The 17,780-nt window shown below is 41.6% G+C and overlaps 2 protein-coding genes across 2 annotated transcripts; one reads left to right on the top strand and one right to left on the bottom strand.

Moving 5' to 3' along the window:
- Positions 1-5,160: 5,160 nt before the first annotated feature.
- On the bottom strand, positions 5,161-5,878 carry rbis (ribosomal biogenesis factor). Its single transcript, XM_079576643.1, has 3 exons — positions 5,766-5,878; positions 5,566-5,682; positions 5,161-5,285 (listed from the first exon to the last, which is right to left on the bottom strand). The coding sequence occupies exons 1-3, from the start codon at positions 5,874-5,876 to the stop codon at positions 5,217-5,219; spliced, it is 297 nt and encodes a 98-aa protein (XP_079432769.1). The 5' UTR covers positions 5,877-5,878; the 3' UTR covers positions 5,161-5,216.
- Positions 5,879-7,472: 1,594 nt separating this feature from the next.
- Positions 7,473-13,296, top strand: LOC306977675 (carbonic anhydrase 1-like). The gene is made up of 7 exons (XM_079576083.1): positions 7,473-7,740; positions 7,827-8,024; positions 9,759-9,877; positions 9,975-10,067; positions 10,371-10,433; positions 10,523-10,678; positions 11,505-13,296. Exons 1-7 carry the CDS (start codon positions 7,713-7,715, stop codon positions 11,622-11,624), a joined length of 777 nt encoding a protein of 258 aa, XP_079432209.1. The 5' UTR covers positions 7,473-7,712; the 3' UTR covers positions 11,625-13,296.
- Positions 13,297-17,780: the final 4,484 nt, after the last annotated feature.

Genomic DNA, 17,780 nt, shown 5'->3' with positions numbered 1-17,780 from the left:
GCGACCTTCGGGTTTTTGAGTTGTCTTAATCCCCATCAGGTCTCCAGGGTTGAGGGTCAGACGGCCCAAACATCCAGGATGCAGGATGCTGCGTATCCGGCCCAGGCTGGTCTCCTCTGTCCCTGTGTGGACCACCAGGAGAGGGCCTTAGCCTCAGTGTGGCCGGAGCGTTACCACGGAGCTGGCCAGATAATGTTTATCGGCCACCAAAGGCATTGCTCACATAGCAATGCCAGTGACTCACCTAAATCAAACACACAAGGGTCCATCTTCATGTCTCACAATAGTTCTGACAGTTTAATTAAAAGGACACTGTTTTCTATCTATCCTATTTATACTACATGACTAAGCACGAACACTTAGTCATAAGAGTAGGATTCAAAGTTTTAATTTCTATGGCAGATGAATTATACTATCATAGAAATGTGGTCTTTTAGTGAGCGGTATGTCCAGAGCAGAGGTGTCCGACCGTTATTAACAAAACAGATATATTGTTCCCTCTTCCACCAAAGAAAAATTGTTTGGCGCCGGAGAGTGGAGATATAACAGAACACCCTGGAATTCACTCTTTTTGTTTCCAGCAATCCCCGCGTGTCCCCAGATAAGAAGGACAGTGTCTCTTTACAAACCCTCTACCTCTCCAGACAGTCTCAGGAAGCAGTGTATTCCTCCTCAAATTCCCTTTTAATCCTGTTAGGTCTCCAGGGTTGAGGGTTTGAGGAGTCAAACATCCAGGATGCAGGTTGCAGTGTATCCGGCCCAGGCTGCTCTCCTCTGTGCTCTGTATGTGTTGTATTTTTGGTATCGCTACTTAACTAAAAGTATAACCACTCTAATCAAGCATGTGAGGGACACCCAGATGCACGAAATGTGGGCTCACTGTCTCCTTATAGTTGAAGGGTGTTTGGGTATAAACCTCAAGAGGCACTTGATAAGGCGAAAAAAAGAGAGGACTCGCAGATTACTAGACAGCATGGGCTATTGTCATGTGTTGACCACAGGAGCTGGGCTGGGGGGGGACAGGCGGGTGTGTGAAGGGTAAACAGAGCCAGTTTAAGAGTGTGTGCAGAGTTTTACTGAGCTCCTGGTAAAGCGCGCTGATGGGAGCCGCATTCTACCGGGACGTCCCACGGCAACCCTCGCCTGGCGTCACGCCGCTTACAAAACACCGCGTATAGGAGGTGACTGGACCTACAAAACTCTACAAAACACAGCACATAGGCAGGTTACATTGGTTCACCGTGTTTAGTCCTGACTCTGGGAGTGTGGTTTAGAAACTATGATTTTGGATGTTTTTTTTCAGATGGTAAAAAGCTGCTGAACTTGATTAACGACTGTCTCTGTAGGAAAATTAAGGTATTTTAATGAATTACAATGGTTGATTATAATGGCATAATTGAAATGTCATTCTCTTATAAATATATGATATGTCTAGTTTGGTGGTCAGGCTACTTCGGGTGCAGGGTCATCCACATTTTTAGACTTTTAGACTATACACCCAGCCAGGTAGTGGTGCTATATTTAAACCTCAAATATTTTTTAAGGTGGTACTTGGAAGGAGAAATATTTTCTGAGGTGATGGTTGTTTCTCCAAATGCATATTTTCACACTTCATACATATTTCAGTTCTTAGTCTGACTAGTTTTAATATGTGTATATTTGAAAAAGATATTTACCTCATCACATACTTTCATACATACTTTATCAATTAGACACATTTGGCACGGTAGTGCAGCGGTTAGCGCTCGTGCTTCACAGCTAGAGGGTCAGGGTTCGATTCCCACCAGGGACCGGGCCTTTCTGTGTGGAGTTTGCATGTTCTCCCCGTGTCTGCGTAGGTTTCCTCCGTGTACTCTGGTTTCCGCTAAAAACATGTACAATAGGCCAGGATGAATGCGAGTGTGTTTGAGAGTGCGCTTGGGGGATGACGGATGGAAAGTAGCCCAAGGCTACAATCCAGTGTGGCTTGTTTACATGCATGAGACCCATGTACGTTCATTAAAATGCACTGTCCCAACCAAATAAACCAATAAACCAAAGACACATTTGGCGTTGCTTCTGCTGGGCTTCAGTCAGGACAGAGTGATGTGACACTCAATTCCCACTGTGTCTGTGCATTTCATGGTTTCATGGCTCATGGTTCATTTCTAGCATGAAGAAACGTTATGTTTTATTAACTATTTGTATTGTATTTGTTCTTTTTTTTAAACATTCCGTCATGCAAACTTGATTTTAATGGTTGTTTTTATTCTTTCTGTTTGGCACTTTGTATTCGTTTTGCCTCATAAATAAACCTGCCTTGCCTTGATCTGAACTCCAGTGCTCTTCAATCTCCTTTACTCGGTAGTGTTCAGCCATATTGAACTCTTGATAACCTAGAAATAACTTAATTGCTCTTTATGGTATGTCCGTTTGATGACATTTTTATAATTTAGATGTTTTTTCCATCATTCACAGATGAAAAGAAGAGATCTGTGGCCACTATGCTCGTCCAACCCCACAAAAACCTAACCTAATATTATTATGTATTAATTATTATTCCATACTAATTACTATCTATAATATTAATATAATATAAACAGAGAATGGATGGTAATTTCAAAAATGAAGAAACTGCCGTTGAATTGTGCATAACCTCAAATCATCACAACTTCGCCCAAGAAGTGACTTCCTTTTTCAAATCAGCGTGCCAAAATAAAAGCACACAGCTCGTCTCACTGATTAGTTCAGCAGGTGCTTGCAATGTTACAAGAATATAATTAAATACACACAATTTAAGTGTTTGGTCTGTTAATAGTTGAACTAATGAATAAGATGGTGCTTTTATTTTGGTGTGCTGGATCAAAACAGGAAGTCACTTCTTGGGTGGCGTTGGTATGATTTCAAGTTATGCACAATCAATTGTTGAATCAGTGACTAAGTGAAATATATCAAAAATACATACACAAGAAGCTGCTTTAAATAAACTTTTGGAAAATGTATTTAAAAAAGAAAACTTATCTGGTTTGACCTCCTGTGTGTTCAAATAGTCTTGCTTAATTTCAGTATGACACAGGATGTCATATCTTTGATCTCACCCCCACCTCACAGGCATACAGCATATTAGCATACAGCGACTGGTGTGACGAACTTGTCAAAGAGATCTAGAGTGACATCTAGTGGCAGTCTGGATTTTCTGATTTTAGCCAGAACAACAAACCTCGGAGATATGGCCTTAAGTAAAAAGTGCGTCTGTCGGCATTATTCGTTTTTCCACTCCATAGTGTCTAATGTTTGCTGTTGTAATTGTGACACTGCCCTTCGGCCTAAACGCTTTTTTATTTTCTTTAGAGGATTGGATGTGTCTATTTACGGCTTTTCAGATTATGAACAGGGCACTCATTTCTACTTGACACTGGACAGTGAGCGTATGAATGTTTACCCTCCACCGTCTCATAGGAGCCACTGCTGCTTCTGGCGTTGAATCAATGCAACTGATCTTGTCACTGCTCATTTCTAGTAGTTTTAACCTTTCCCGCAATAGCTAAAGTAGAGCTGAATTATGGACACCAGCCGACAGCACAGTCATGAGTGTCCCGTCTACTGTGGCCTGCAGGAGGAGCTGTCCACTTCAGCACCACCATAGAATGACATGTCAGCCTCAGAGTCAGTGTCACTGCAAAGCGTCACTATTAGTACTTTAACAATACAGCACATTATATAGATTAGTTATGTGTGTGAGTTATGTAATATGCATTTTATACTCATCTATTTCTTATTTAACATGGTTATTTCCAACGGTGTAGTTGTCACAGTAAGGAAATATCTCACCACTAGTAAGCTGATATTTTACAGTTTGAAAAAAGATATAAAGATAGAATAAAAATGAAGAAAGGAATGAACATGGATGACCAAACTCATTGATTTGCACTCTCTCTTGTCCCATGCACACCGCTCACCAGTGACTGCGCGCTTGTGTGTGTGCTTGTTTTGTGGTCCCCGTCTCCCTGGGGTACTGTGCACGTGGCCATGCAGCTAGATCACAGCTGGAGACACCTGCACTCACTTTATTAACGCTGCATCTGTGCCACTACGTTCCGCTCCATTCATCCCCATCACAAAAACCGTACAATAGTGTTCTCCATACAAAAAACACATGCACAAATACTTATATAAAATAGATGCTGCACAATTTAATGATTTATTTTTTATTGCCATTGGTTTGTTTTGGATCAACATCAAAGGAATAGCTTGGATTTATGTTACTATTTACATGCTTGAGGAGCTTCTTAAAAGGTTACAGATCCCAATGCTTGGATTCTAGAGGAATATTTTTCACAATGAGGAACGACAATGCATAAAACTTGTGCTTGTATCCTGGCTTGTTGCACGATGTGGCTATGCTAGTTCCTCGGACCTGAAGCTGTGAGCGCCAGTACTTCCTGTCTGTATTCACATCCAAAGGAAATTATTAATCATACTATCTAACGGCAAACATTGAGTTCCTGGTAGATGATCACTTACTGCATGTTAAAAACTTGACGTAGGATGTAAATAGTTCAGCGGAGGAGATGCCTGTGTATAAAGGTCGGAGGGCACAGGCTAGCATGAGATAAAACATGTAATAAAAATAAATACCAATGTAAAATAAAGGAATTATTAAAACTCTAGATTGTTTTTATCCAGATTAGATTCCCATGTGTGGTACCATTTCAAATTTATAATACATGAAATTAATGTGTCCTCTTTAAAACTCTAGAGGCATCCTACAGACCTCATCTTTAGAGAAGTGTAAGGTTTTCAGTTGCAATTATTTTATGATTTTTTACATTTTATTTGTTTTTCTTTAGTTTGTCTGTTTTCACACGTTAATTCATCAAAAACACAATCCTTTTTCATGGTATAGTTAGTTCATACACATTTCTGTCTTTGCTGCAGAAGAGAATTGGTTGGGCCAAAATAATGCCTCTCAGATTTTGACTCAAAAGGACACTCGTTTCCAGCCCCAAGTTACCCTTTTCTTTAAACGTCCCTTCAAATGGTGATTTCCACTTGGACAAACACGGCTTTATGAACGACACCTGGGACAAATATGCAGGCAGTGCAGGTATGCTGGACACTGACCATAAATGTCTTTTCGGGATTGAGGCCAGCAATGTGACAAATGACTGTCAAACAGAATAAATGTAAGATTCTGTCACTTTCCAACTGTCTTTTAGGCTTTGAGGTTTGGTCCATTATAGCAGAGACAACAGTTGAGCTGCGTTGTCCACATTCACGGCCTCTTTTGGGGGTTCTTTGACAGCCTGAAAGTAAAAAATATATATATTTAAGTAAATAGCATTTCTTCACAGTGATTTTCACACGTTGAATTTCATTACATAACGGTGTAGTACTAATATCATATTACTTTATACTCTATTGCACTACAATAATACATGAAGCTATGCTGTTTTTGGACTTTCAAAAAAGGTGAATAAAATCTATTCACTGCCAATGACACAGAAAGGTACAGCCTCTTCAGAAGTCTGAGTGTAGATAATGAAGAAGCATAAATAAATGGAACATTAGCAACTTTCCAGTTACCTGAGTTTGTTTCTTTGGCTCAGGAGCAACCGATTTGTACACACTTTTAACATCCCTCTGAACTTCAGTGAACATTTGATTGAGGTCCTCCACTTTCTCCTTCTTCAGCGTATTGATCTGATCAAAGACAACAGTTCCACATCCACAGGTGAAGGATAAAAACACCTCCTCCCATCACAGTCCTGACAAAGAGGTCTTACGTGTTTGAGTGTGGTCTTGACTGGTTTGGCTTTGTTCTTCACCTTCAAGTGTTTGCTTGCCACTTGGAAAACATTCGGCTGCTTTTTGCCTTTCTGCTTATTCTTTCCCATTTTAGCCTGTGGGAAAACATCAATATCATTTAGAAATAATTCACTCGGCAGCCTCACATACAGGGGTACAGGTACTTCATAAGCCGCACTCCTGTTTAAATTACAGGCTAGAAATAAATAAATACAATAAGAAATAATAACTAGAAACTAAAACTTATGGATCTATGACTGAATAAGTATGAATAAGTCCTGACAGTTACTTAAATATACAGTTTTCTGAGTGATAAGCCTAGCCAAGCTAAAGCCTAATCTTGGGAAGCAGGCATTCACGTGGAGCTATATTTTGCTTTAACTTTGATGTACAAGCCCCAAGTCGCGAACAAAACTTTGGCTACAGAGGGAACACATAATGCCTCACACGAGCAAAAATATGATAAATATATACACACCTTCGAACAGTTGTTTTCTCACGTGAACCAAACTTGTCCCCTCTCTTTTACGTCATTCTCGCGCGACTGTTTTCCCATCACTGTGATCATGGATCTGTGACCCAGCAGTGGCCACCAGAGGGCAACAGAAGCCAGTCCTATGCAACTTCAGATAGAACATATTATAAGATTAATACTGATACTGTGAGCCACTTTTCTATGTACTTTTACTATGTACGTGACCATTTAAAATACATATATAATGAATACATATTGATGGACAAGGGATAAAGGGACTTGGTCTAATTTGGCAACACTGGTTTAGTGTTTGGGACCGGGATGGCCGGCGGGCGGGTGGTTGGGGACGAGAATTGGGAAAAAAATGAATGGGATTGTTGTGCACTATGTAATATGCAAACTAATAAATGACTATTATAATACATAGAGATATTAATTAGTTCTGAATTGTTGATTTCTGTGACACCAGTCATTATATTCATCTGTGGCCATGTCTTCTAGAAAACACACACAACCATTTACATCTTCTGTTTATCTATCACCATCCTCTCCTTTTGAGTTACTATCATCATGATAAATCCTGCTCATGACTGTATCTCATCCGTTCTCTTCCACAAACAAGACTAAGTATAATAGGCTAGTAGATCAGTCATCATCACTGTAACTCTTTCTCAACATATTCAATTCGTGAACTGGATTGCAATATCAATATAAAACAGCAGGTGTCGGCAAAACCGCACCATTTGCCCATCGCGTAACCAGGGGAACCCGGTGGTTTCTGAACGACATTGTCATCTATCTTCTTTGTGGACGTCCATAGACTAGGCCTACGATATATATTTTGTGTGTGTAGGAATCCGATCAATCTCCTATGGCTGATATACCTTTCTGATCATGCGCCTATCCCGCTTTTACGCATTCCTTTGCAAGAGAATATTTAAGCCCTTCTGACGTTCCGCTTTGACTGGCGCGTCCTTCAATGACAACCCTCACAATTGATTAACTCGGCTTGGGAAATCTACGCGAGAAACGCAAGCTTTGCTCGGTGACGGGGCATATTCTGGACACACGCGCGCTCTTGTCAAACGCTCCTGAGAGAGGCAATCATCACTGAAGAGCCGATCCGTGCCATGGCAGAAGAGGAGCTGTAGCCTATTGATCCATGGCGGGCTATGCAGCAGCAGCAGCAGCAGCAGCAGCAGCAGCAGCAGCAGCAGCAGCGTTGCGGCTCATCTAAACTCCTCCCGTCCCGGTCAGAGCGCAGCCACCGTTAGCGGCACCAGTCTGCGCCTCACACACAAACACACACAAACGCGCGCGCTCGCAAGGGCTGACGCGCACGCGGGGCGCTCACGGAGGGGGGGACCCTATATAAGTGCTGCAGCTGTCAGGTGGAGGACACTGACTGCCTTTGCGTCATTGGGATTCCTGACCGATCATCACAGTAACCATGTCTTGGGGATACGCACCAGATAACGGTGAGGTTTGGACGGATTTACCTGAAACGTCCGCGCAAATCGGTGAAAATTTGACACTCTATTTTTTTTTTATAATGTCATTGCAGGACCGGACAAGTGGGCCGATAACTTTCCGATTGCTAATGGACCACGGCAGTCTCCCATTGACATCGTCCCCGGACAGGCATCATACGACTCCGGCCTGAAGCCCCTGAACATCAAGTATGACCCGTCCACCTGCATGGACATCCTCAACAACGGACATTCCTTCCAAGTGACCTTCAACGACGACGCAGACAGCTCAAGTTAGTCGCCTTTTGAAAAAAAATAAAAACTGAAATCAATATTGTAAATTAGCCTTCATGCCCAACAAAAAATCCTATGCATTCTGTGCCAAATAGCTTTTTTTTTTTTTTTTTTTGCTTTATTTTGCACAAAGAGCTTTCCAATTGGATTCCATAGACAAAGAGACTGCAAGTGATTGGCCTACCTGCACAGCTCTGAACAACCACCAGCAAAAATATAAGCATCCTAGCAAAATCTAAGCATCCCCCATCATAAATATTACTCTAAAGCCGAAAATAATTTCTGCACATTTATATCTCAGTGGCCTACTTTTTTTGCCTATGCATTTTTGATGAGCTGAATTCCACTGTAGGCACACACTGTTCCCATCCAAAAGGACGAGGACAAAGAACCCCGATTGTAATTGAATTGGTAACGTAGCCCCTGCCCCTGAACTTTTTTCCCACGGACGAGGCTTTTTCTCCCGAAGCCTGCGAGGTCAAAGGAGTAGAAAATGAAGGTTTACAATACGACCGACACAGGCACAGTTAGCCATTCATGTGCCATGACGATTCTATAGGGGGGTTTTGACTAAGGACTTCGTTTTCCTATATGCAGGCGCAGCACGTCCTTTTACTTTCTTGTCGAGATGAAAATTGCAATTGAAAATGCTGGTTGTGTAATCTCACATTCTGGATTATGTTTCGAAGAATGAAAATGAAAAAAAAAAAAAAAATACTAAGATGCTTAGTTCTATTGTCCAGGACGGTGGCTCTCATTCCCAACCTTTGTTGTCTGGTGTTCTTTTCAGGCCTTTCATTTCTACTCTGAATATCTCTCATGTGCTGCCATTTATTTTGAAAATGACCAATGAAAACTCCGAAAGTAAAAGAAGACAATGTGTTGTGTCCAAAATAAAGATAAAAACAAAAATAAAATACTCCACTCATAGGTCCCCGACTCTTCACTATTCGTGAAGAGAGCTTTAAAATAGTATTCTTGTCATCTCCTCATCACTGCTCATGTGAGGCATCATGTGTTGGAATATGTGACGCTTTTCTATATTAGTTCCATTCATTATAGAGCTGTTACAGAAGAACAAAAGAGAGGCCTATAGCTCAACAATATGCTGTCGACCGTTCCGCCTCCTTAAGCAGATTATTATAGATTTGTTATGTAAGACTGGAAGTTGATTTGAGATTGTTTAACAATACCTGGACATCGGCTTGCAGTGTCCTTAGTGATTACACAATAGGGGCCCCACTGATAGGAGTACACTGTGCAGTATGTGTAAGTCTTATCACCTTGGTAACATTTGTGTGCACCTCTGCTGGCCTTTTACACGGAAACTTGCAGAATGATTGGTAGACAATTCACATACATAAATACGCCTCTTTTTCTAACATATTTAATCATTTTGGAAACCTATATCCCGTGATAGATCATATAAGCATGCAAAAGCTACATTTCTGTTTTGCATTGCTAAGCTAAAGGAAGACCATCACCAAGGCAAGTTCGTGAAACCACTGGATAAATTACTTCTCTTTTCTGGACCTTTCTTTTCATTATATATATATTATCCTACAATGGTCAAGAGTTAAAACAAACAAACAAACACACATATAAATATGACACTTATTTATCTTTAAGCCTGAAATTCTCTGGAATGTATACGTGCTGTAACCCAGTACAGTCACAGCATTAGGTATAGTGTTACTGACGTGACTGACGGATGTCTTTCTTCCATTCTCCAGCTCTTCGTGATGGGCCCATCTCAGGAACCTACAGGCTGAAGCAGTTTCACGTCCACTGGGGGGCCTCCGATGACAAGGGCTCCGAACACACGGTGGCCGGGACCAAATATCCTGCTGAGGTAAGAGTCCTCTTTTATCGCCGTTTCAACACAGATTTAATGTTTGCCCATGGTGTTACAGCCGTTCTAAAAAAAAAAAACACTCTTCCTCCTCCAGCTCCATCTCGTTCACTGGAACACCAAATACCCAAGCTTTGGGGATGCCGCAAGCAAACCTGACGGGCTCGCTGTGGTTGGAGTTTTCCTCAAGGTCAGTGTCCAGTTCATCCAAGACAAAACACACACAGACAGAAGTTTATCCGCCAGGGATGCTGGATTCTCTAGGCCAGTGGTTCTCAACTTATTGTAGAACCAAATAATTTACCAACACTCATTTTTTGCTGTCATTTTTGAGTTATCTGGTCTCCAACTTCATGTTAACTTACTGTATAATCAGTTTGGTAAAATGTCGATTTGAAATATCTGTCTGATCCTCAGTGTTGCTGTAGTACACATGACAAACCCTGACAAACCTTAGAAATCCTCAAAATCTTTTCTCATTTGTCTCTTTCAGGCTGGCGATGTCAACCCCAATCTCCAGAAAGTTCTGGACCGTTTCAATGACATCAAGGCCAAAGTATGTCCCCACACTTTTTAGTCATTCTCCTGCTCTACTGTGAAATGCATTTCTCAACTTCAATTGCAACTTAATTTCTTTATTTTCAGGGCAAGCAGACCTCCTTTGCTGGTTTCGACCCTACCTGTCTCCTCCCCAAGTCCCTGGACTACTGGACGTACGACGGCTCCCTGACCACACCCCCTCTGCTGGAGAGCGTCACCTGGATCGTCTGCAAGGAGCCAATCAGCGTCAGCTCCGAGCAGGTCAGGCCTTCCACAGACACTACTGAGGTTTTAACTCCTGTGCTGGACCAATGCCTGTTACTTTCAATAGCCCCGCCTTCCATCGCTCTCACTTCTGTCAGAGTAAATAATAGCTGTGCAAGTGTCACCCTCTGCTCTTCACAATAATTGTAATGAGCAAGACTGAATACGAATAGTACAAAAAAGTACAGATATATTGAGTAGGTAGTGCTAATTCAAACCGTGGTAAAAAGTAGTTTACATAACTGTCTGACCACAAAGCATTTGAGTCGGAGTAGAGGAAGCTAACGTGGTTGCACATTCAGGTCATGCACTTTGGCTTAGTTATTATCAGTAGAGAGAGTAGTAGAGAGTTAATCTTCCACCTACGTTGAAGCATGTGTACCTTCAAAAGCATAACTCATGCAATAGAAGCCTAACCATAACCAAACCAGGCATAAATCAAGCAAAAATTCCCCTCAGGTCATCGCGTTAACACTACCCACTCATGAGTCTTCCTGTGCAGAGGTGTTGCAGTCATTGCAACCTTTTCACTGACTGCAAACTGTGATAACAAAGTCATAAGTGCTGATAAAATGCAACATAAAACTTATTGCAGGAAGCAATTTGAAATTACTTTATTAGTCTTGTCAATATAATTCAATCAGCAATTAAAAATCAGCAGAGAATGATTAACTGCAGTCTGCAAAAAAAATCAGAATAATATTGAATACTCAAATGTATTCAAATGAAGTAGAAATGCCTAATTGTAGTAGTTTCTCTCCAGCCCAGATGTGTTTGCTGAGGGACACAGACGTCATTCTGATCTCGTCTTGTGTTTTCACAGATGGCCCGGTTCCGCAGCCTGCTCTTCACGCCCGAAGGTGAGGCCGAGTGCTGCATGGTGGACAACTACCGGCCCCCCCAGCCCCTCAAAGGGCGCGCCGTCCGTGCGTCCTTCAAGTAATGCCCTGGCCCCTCCCCCCACCACAACCCCAGTTCTGCCCTGGCCCTTCCCCCTTTGCCCTTTGACCGTTGTCCCGCAGTGAGCACGCATCTTACCCGTCCAATTTTTTGCACTGAGATTAAACACTGAAAGGAGAAGTAAGAGAAAGTTTTGTTGTCCTAACATTACACCCTTTTTAAAATTACTTTCTTATTATATTAAAGGGACTGTTACAAGTTTCAAACCAGGCTAGCAGGAGCGCGCATGTTTGCAAGCTAAGTGGCTGTAATGTAGTCTAATGAAACATTTGCTCGTGGGGCATCAAGATTGTTATCAATCATTGAAACAAACAGAAAACACAAGCCTGCAGATAAGCTGTATGCTTGCCATATGGCACTTTGTTAGCTAAGTAGCTTAGGTTTGTTGTCAGTGATTGATTATTGTCACTTGCTATATCTGCTTGAGAAAAATGAGCTACCAATTAGCAAAGCTTCAAAAACTGACAGGGTCTAGCCAAAAACTTACTTCTCCTTTAATCGACTCATTTAACATCTGTCATCGAGGATTAAACAATTGGTGCCAATGTGTCCAAAGTCATAGTGAAAGGGCTTGTTCTTTCCATTTTAAACCAAGAATTGTTTTTTTTTTTTTATTGTTTTTTTTAACTGGTGCTTAGTGGGCTTGCAGAGAACAAATAGCACAAGCTAGCTGCCCAGTGCAGGGGGATAAAACCACAGAACATTTGACCATCTGTGAAGTGCAGGGTGCAGATAAAAAGTCCCCTGCGCGTGGAGATACAAATACAAACCCACTCCACCCTCCTGTCACCCCTGCCAGTCTGTCTGCGTATAATCTGACTGAGGAGTGCCAGCTTTTGCATCGCAGCGGCTTAGTAAAAAAAAACGTCCCAGGCCACCCCCATCACTATCAACTGAGTCCGAAAATCCCCCTCTGGCTTTTCGCGCACAAACATCACGGTGGGAGCACGCACCAATGTAGGCACTGACCTGCTTATTGATTTGCAGGGCGCATGAGTGCAGCGTACGGCTTGTGCTATAGCCGCATCTACAAGCACAACTATTGCTTTTTATTACAGCAGATTGTTTCAAATGTATTAGGTGGATTATGTTTTTTTTTAAGTCTCATGCAAGGCCTGTCTACTTACAATGCATTACCTTTGGAAAAAGCGAGCCAAATGGGCGAGCTATCATCTTTACTTCTACTACTTATTGTCATTGTCGTGTCATTGTTATGTCTTGATAAATGCACTACGTGGTGTACATTCAACCAGGCCAGCAATATTAATTCTTAAATGATTCCATACCAAAATAAAATTATTTTTTCATTGTTGCCAATCTGGCACATGTTAATGAGAGCACATTTGTCACAAACTAAAAAGCTGAGCTGTAGCCGAGGAAGAGAAACCTGCCAACAGATAAGATAAAAAACTGATTGAGTCCCTGCAGGAGAATTATTAACAAAAAACAACAAGTGTGTCAGACGTCTAAATGGTCTTTGTCAGCACTTCAGTACAACGCAGGAATATTTCAACTGCAGTATGTATTTACGTGAAGATTGTAACGGATACAATGGAAAGAATGGAAACCGCCTTATGCCAGTCACTTCTGTGGAGTCGTCCAGCACAATGTGTTGTTGTGGACATTTTAGTAAATAAATATATTTTGTGAAGAAAGGCCTCAAATCTTTGGGTTTTTATTGTAACTTCTTGAACACATTTCTACACCTGAAATACATGAATGATCAACATGAATACACTTTGATTTTTAATTATAACACGTCACTTTTCTTTACAGTATGGCAGCCGTAAGTTCACAGTTGTTTTGAAGATTGAATAGAATGTATAATAGTATAATAGTAGTAATAATAGTATTTGAGAATTGAGCTTATCTCGTTACAGTGTAATTCTATGTTCAGACCCCACCACTCTGACGGTTTTAAACACACAATCATTATACATTTTACAGTCAAATATTATTGGTGTCCCCCGACAGTTTGGAAGCTACTCGCTAAGTGAATGAGGTGGAATTTGCAGCATAGTGTTGTCACCAGGCGGGGCAGCCTTATGGGAGGTCACCAAAAGTTGAAGCTGCAGTTATGTTTCAGTCACAAGTGGCCATCGCCTCACTTCTCACCCCTCTCACGAATGCTTGACAGTAAGTCGAGACAGATTATTTCATCAGCCCGGTGTTACAGTCTATTCCTGTTACTACCATGAGCAGTTCAGTGCAAATGTGAGGTGTTGCCTAATGATTCATGTGGTCGTTCAGGAAATAAAACCGCAGCTATTGTCAGGCAGATCTATGCACTACCAATTTAATGTAGCTTATCTTCAGTGTCTGACCTTTTTTCCTTCTTCTGTCACGGTTTGAAAGCGAGAGAAATGGGTACAATCAATTAGCTTTGCCGCAACCATGTCGTGCATAGAGTGAAGCTTTTACAGCTGCCAGTTACTGTGATAACGCACTGAATAGGTCAGTAGCAAAAGGCCATTCGATGCAGCTAGCATTTAGAAAGCTCTTTTATTTCATACATTCGGACAAGACACGTGGTGGTGAGAATGTGCCAGAGGAAGTCAAACCTCTATGGAGCAAGTCTTACCACAGAATACACTAAGTTGTAGTTGTTTTTTATTTGGCACAAGGCCTACTCACATCTGTCTGACTAATCCAGTCACAATCAATACTCTGACTGTACACTACACAAGCATTGAATGGAAGCACTGAACTGCCCCAGGACCAGTCACCGTGATCAATTACAAATGTGACTAAAGTTTTCATGGTTTCACATGGTTGCTGTTTATTATCTTGTGGTGATGTGGTAAACTTGAAGCCACACCATGTCATTTTTGCAGCTTATGTTTGGCTAGCTGTAGCCAAAGTAAAGCAGCAGCATCAACATGGAGAGAAGACTTTGTACATGTTAGAAGTCAGCAGAGTTCCTTCCCATGTTACAGAGCCTTTTGATGTCGCTGGTGTTGTGACAGCTGCTGGGAAGGGGATCACGGTGAAAATGCATGTAGTATCTTTTGTCTATTCATGTGAAATGGTGCAGCAGCTTCACCAATGAACGACATTGATACCACTTTCAATATTAAATGGATAAGGTAATTAACCACCCCAGCCACCCTCCATTACCCCCACACTTCCCACTGAGTTACATAATGAAGCGTGTCGGGATGGCAGTGACATAAACGAGGCAGACGGCGACGACGCTGACGGCCATGGCGTGAGAGGACAGCGTGTGAGGGAGGGCACCACAGGCCTTCAGAGTGCACAGGGCTGCAGTGGAGCGACAGACATTTGAGGACATCCTGGCTGACAGGGGTGATGACAAAGTACCCACACATTTTTTTATTTGGATTTGATTTTGCTTGTACTTTGTCTTGTAGCACAATCATAGCATGGTGATAGAAAGGAAATAACGTGTGCTGTGCAACCCAGCTTACATGTTATAACCAAGAATGTTATGGATCATGTTACAATGCAATAAATGTCTCTTGTTTCCATTCTATGGCCATGCTATTACTGAGCTCCAAAGTGCTACAGTGGGGAAAAGAGGATTAGGCCAAAATCCAATAGAAAGTCTATGGGGAACTGGCCAAACACTTTTTTTCCTCACTGTATCTTTTTGCTAATCGGCAAAAAGAAAAAAAAAAAGTATCTTGTGAATTAGGAATTTAAGCTCCAGCATTTGCTTTGAATGTTGTTTCAATGATAAATCCACAGATGACATGAATAGTTAGGGAACATCCACTGCACCGATTGCTGTCTAAAACCAGAGTTCAGAGCTCTCAAAGACTTTTGCACAGCGGTAATAAGATCTCTGAGTACAAGTACCGCACTGGAAGTTTGGACAATCTGTGCAGCCAACAGCGGTCAGGCTGTACAATCAGGACTTGAAAGGTTAATCTTTATGAATGATGTTGTTATTGATCAATTGTTATTGTATGTTCTTGCTGATATTCAGTCTTTGACTAGTTTCTCTGCTGTCTTCTTGACCATTGTTTATGTTGTCTTATATAATTACATGTTGTTTTATTATTTCAAGGACAGTGTGCAGGAAGCCTCCAGTCACCAAAGACATTCTTCAATCTGCCGACAGGAACGGCTCATGTAAACATCTCAGTGGTTAATTTCCTCTGTAGCTTCCAGGTCATATTCTTCTACCATAGGGTAAACATACACTGCTAAAGGTGTCTGCTCTGACAAATGGCCAGTTATACAGCATTTCATCTTTCAATTTTTACAGTTCGCTAACAACATGTCGTATACTAGACTAGACATAAAAGTCACTGATGCTGAATTTACTTTATTTTACTTGGTTATATCAGCTGTATCAGTTAGTGTAGCTTTGAGGCACAACCCTGGACACTCATTCAAGCTATACCACAAACATGTCAAGGCTAAAGCGTCCAATAGGTACAAGTTAGTTAAATAGAAAACATGACATCAAATGCAATCTAATGTTCCAACAATACAGAACAGCAGGATATCAGCATCAAGCATCACGGCCGTGCTAATCCCTAAAGATGATACTCAGAGGCCAAGAGCTTATTCAGTATCAATAAACTGTAGATTGTGTACATTATTGCTCCGGTAATTTAATCAAAAGTCACTCTCCTTCAATCCTCGCAGGGGAATAGGAATAAACACAGCCGTGAGGCCACATTATTTCACAATATGACCTTGACCCTCAGTATATTAAAGCCAAACAAGTGCACCGTTAGAAAAATATTCATCGATGGATCGGGTGTGATGAAATGGCAGGAAATACTTTGAGGAAAAAGAAGTTTGGCACAGAGCAACTGCAAGTGCCAATCACTGAGTGGCTGTGATCCCGTGTGAGCTGCTTTTCTGGGCTCTCCTGTCCACACACAGTGACAAGGCTCTCACTATAATGGGCTCTGGGATAATCCTTGTTAACTGCAGGCTCACCGTACACAGGCCGGACTATCGCTTACCATTGTGGACTGAACAAACACCTTTATGTTCATAGCAGTTCAGATTATACTGAATTAATATCAGATTATAGGGCTTCAAGATATGAGGCAAAAAAATGCAATACAACGGTCATAAAATGGAACTCATTTTGGAAAGAAAGTACAAAGAATTAAACTTTTGCAAAAAATGCTAGCGTTCTGGCTATTGTGTCATCGAATAATGCGATAATGCCCAGCTCTAATGCATTAAACGGTTTTCAGAATATGAGCTAGATATATCAATAACATCCGAAAATCTAATACTCAACAGGATATTTAATGCACATTCATTGGAAATGTTACCCCTCTTTTACAACTTTATCTTCTTCTGTCATATAGCACACATTTCCCTTTACACTGCACACTATTTACTTTAGGGACCAAATTCACCGAGCACTCCACTCGTAGGTCAAAAGTGCACTTTCTTGTAAAAACATGAACTTTGTTGTCAAAACCTGCGCGTGCACACACACACACACACACACACACACACACACACACACACACACACACAGCAAACATAACAAGCAGCACAGCAAAACCCTAAACACTGTTCAGTCAGTGTGTTTACACATGAAACCGCCATTGCAAATAAAGATGTGTTCATTTTTTGCATCGTGTGTGGGAGAGAGTTGGCTTTACCAACTGTGCGCAGACAGTGAATCATGCTTTGGACAAATTAGTTCAGTTAGTTGATGGCTTGGTGGGTTGTAATAGGATGAAATGTTTGGTATCGCTTTATAATAAAGGGGGGGGGGGTATTATGCAAAATGGACTTTTTCAAGCTTTAGATCATGTTATTATGTCATTCCCTCATTAAAAACATGCCTGAAGTGTTGCCTTGGCACATTCACGTATTTTTGAGTAATCTGTAAAAACTCTGGTAGCAGCCATTTTAGGGATAGCTTTGCCTGAGTCCTCCTAGGAACGCCCCCACCTCCTGGAGACGCCTCCGAGCTTTCGTCACCAGCCGAGTAACCAACCACTGCTCCTCAGCAGAACCCCCTCCCCACTGATGCCACAGACAGCGTGTGGAGGGGGCGTGTCGGAAAGAGTCAGAGGTTCTTAAAGAGACAGAGGCCTATTTCAAGACATTCACTACAGCCATTTTGAGAGAGCAATTTTATATAAGGCAGTTATTCTAATTTACTGCATTTACAGACCAACAGGTTTGGTCA

This window comes from Gobius niger, assembly GCF_951799975.1.
Source record: "Gobius niger genome assembly, chromosome: 18".
NCBI lineage: Eukaryota > Metazoa > Chordata > Actinopteri > Gobiiformes > Gobiidae > Gobius > Gobius niger.
This window is presented reverse-complemented; position numbering and strand designations above follow the sequence as displayed.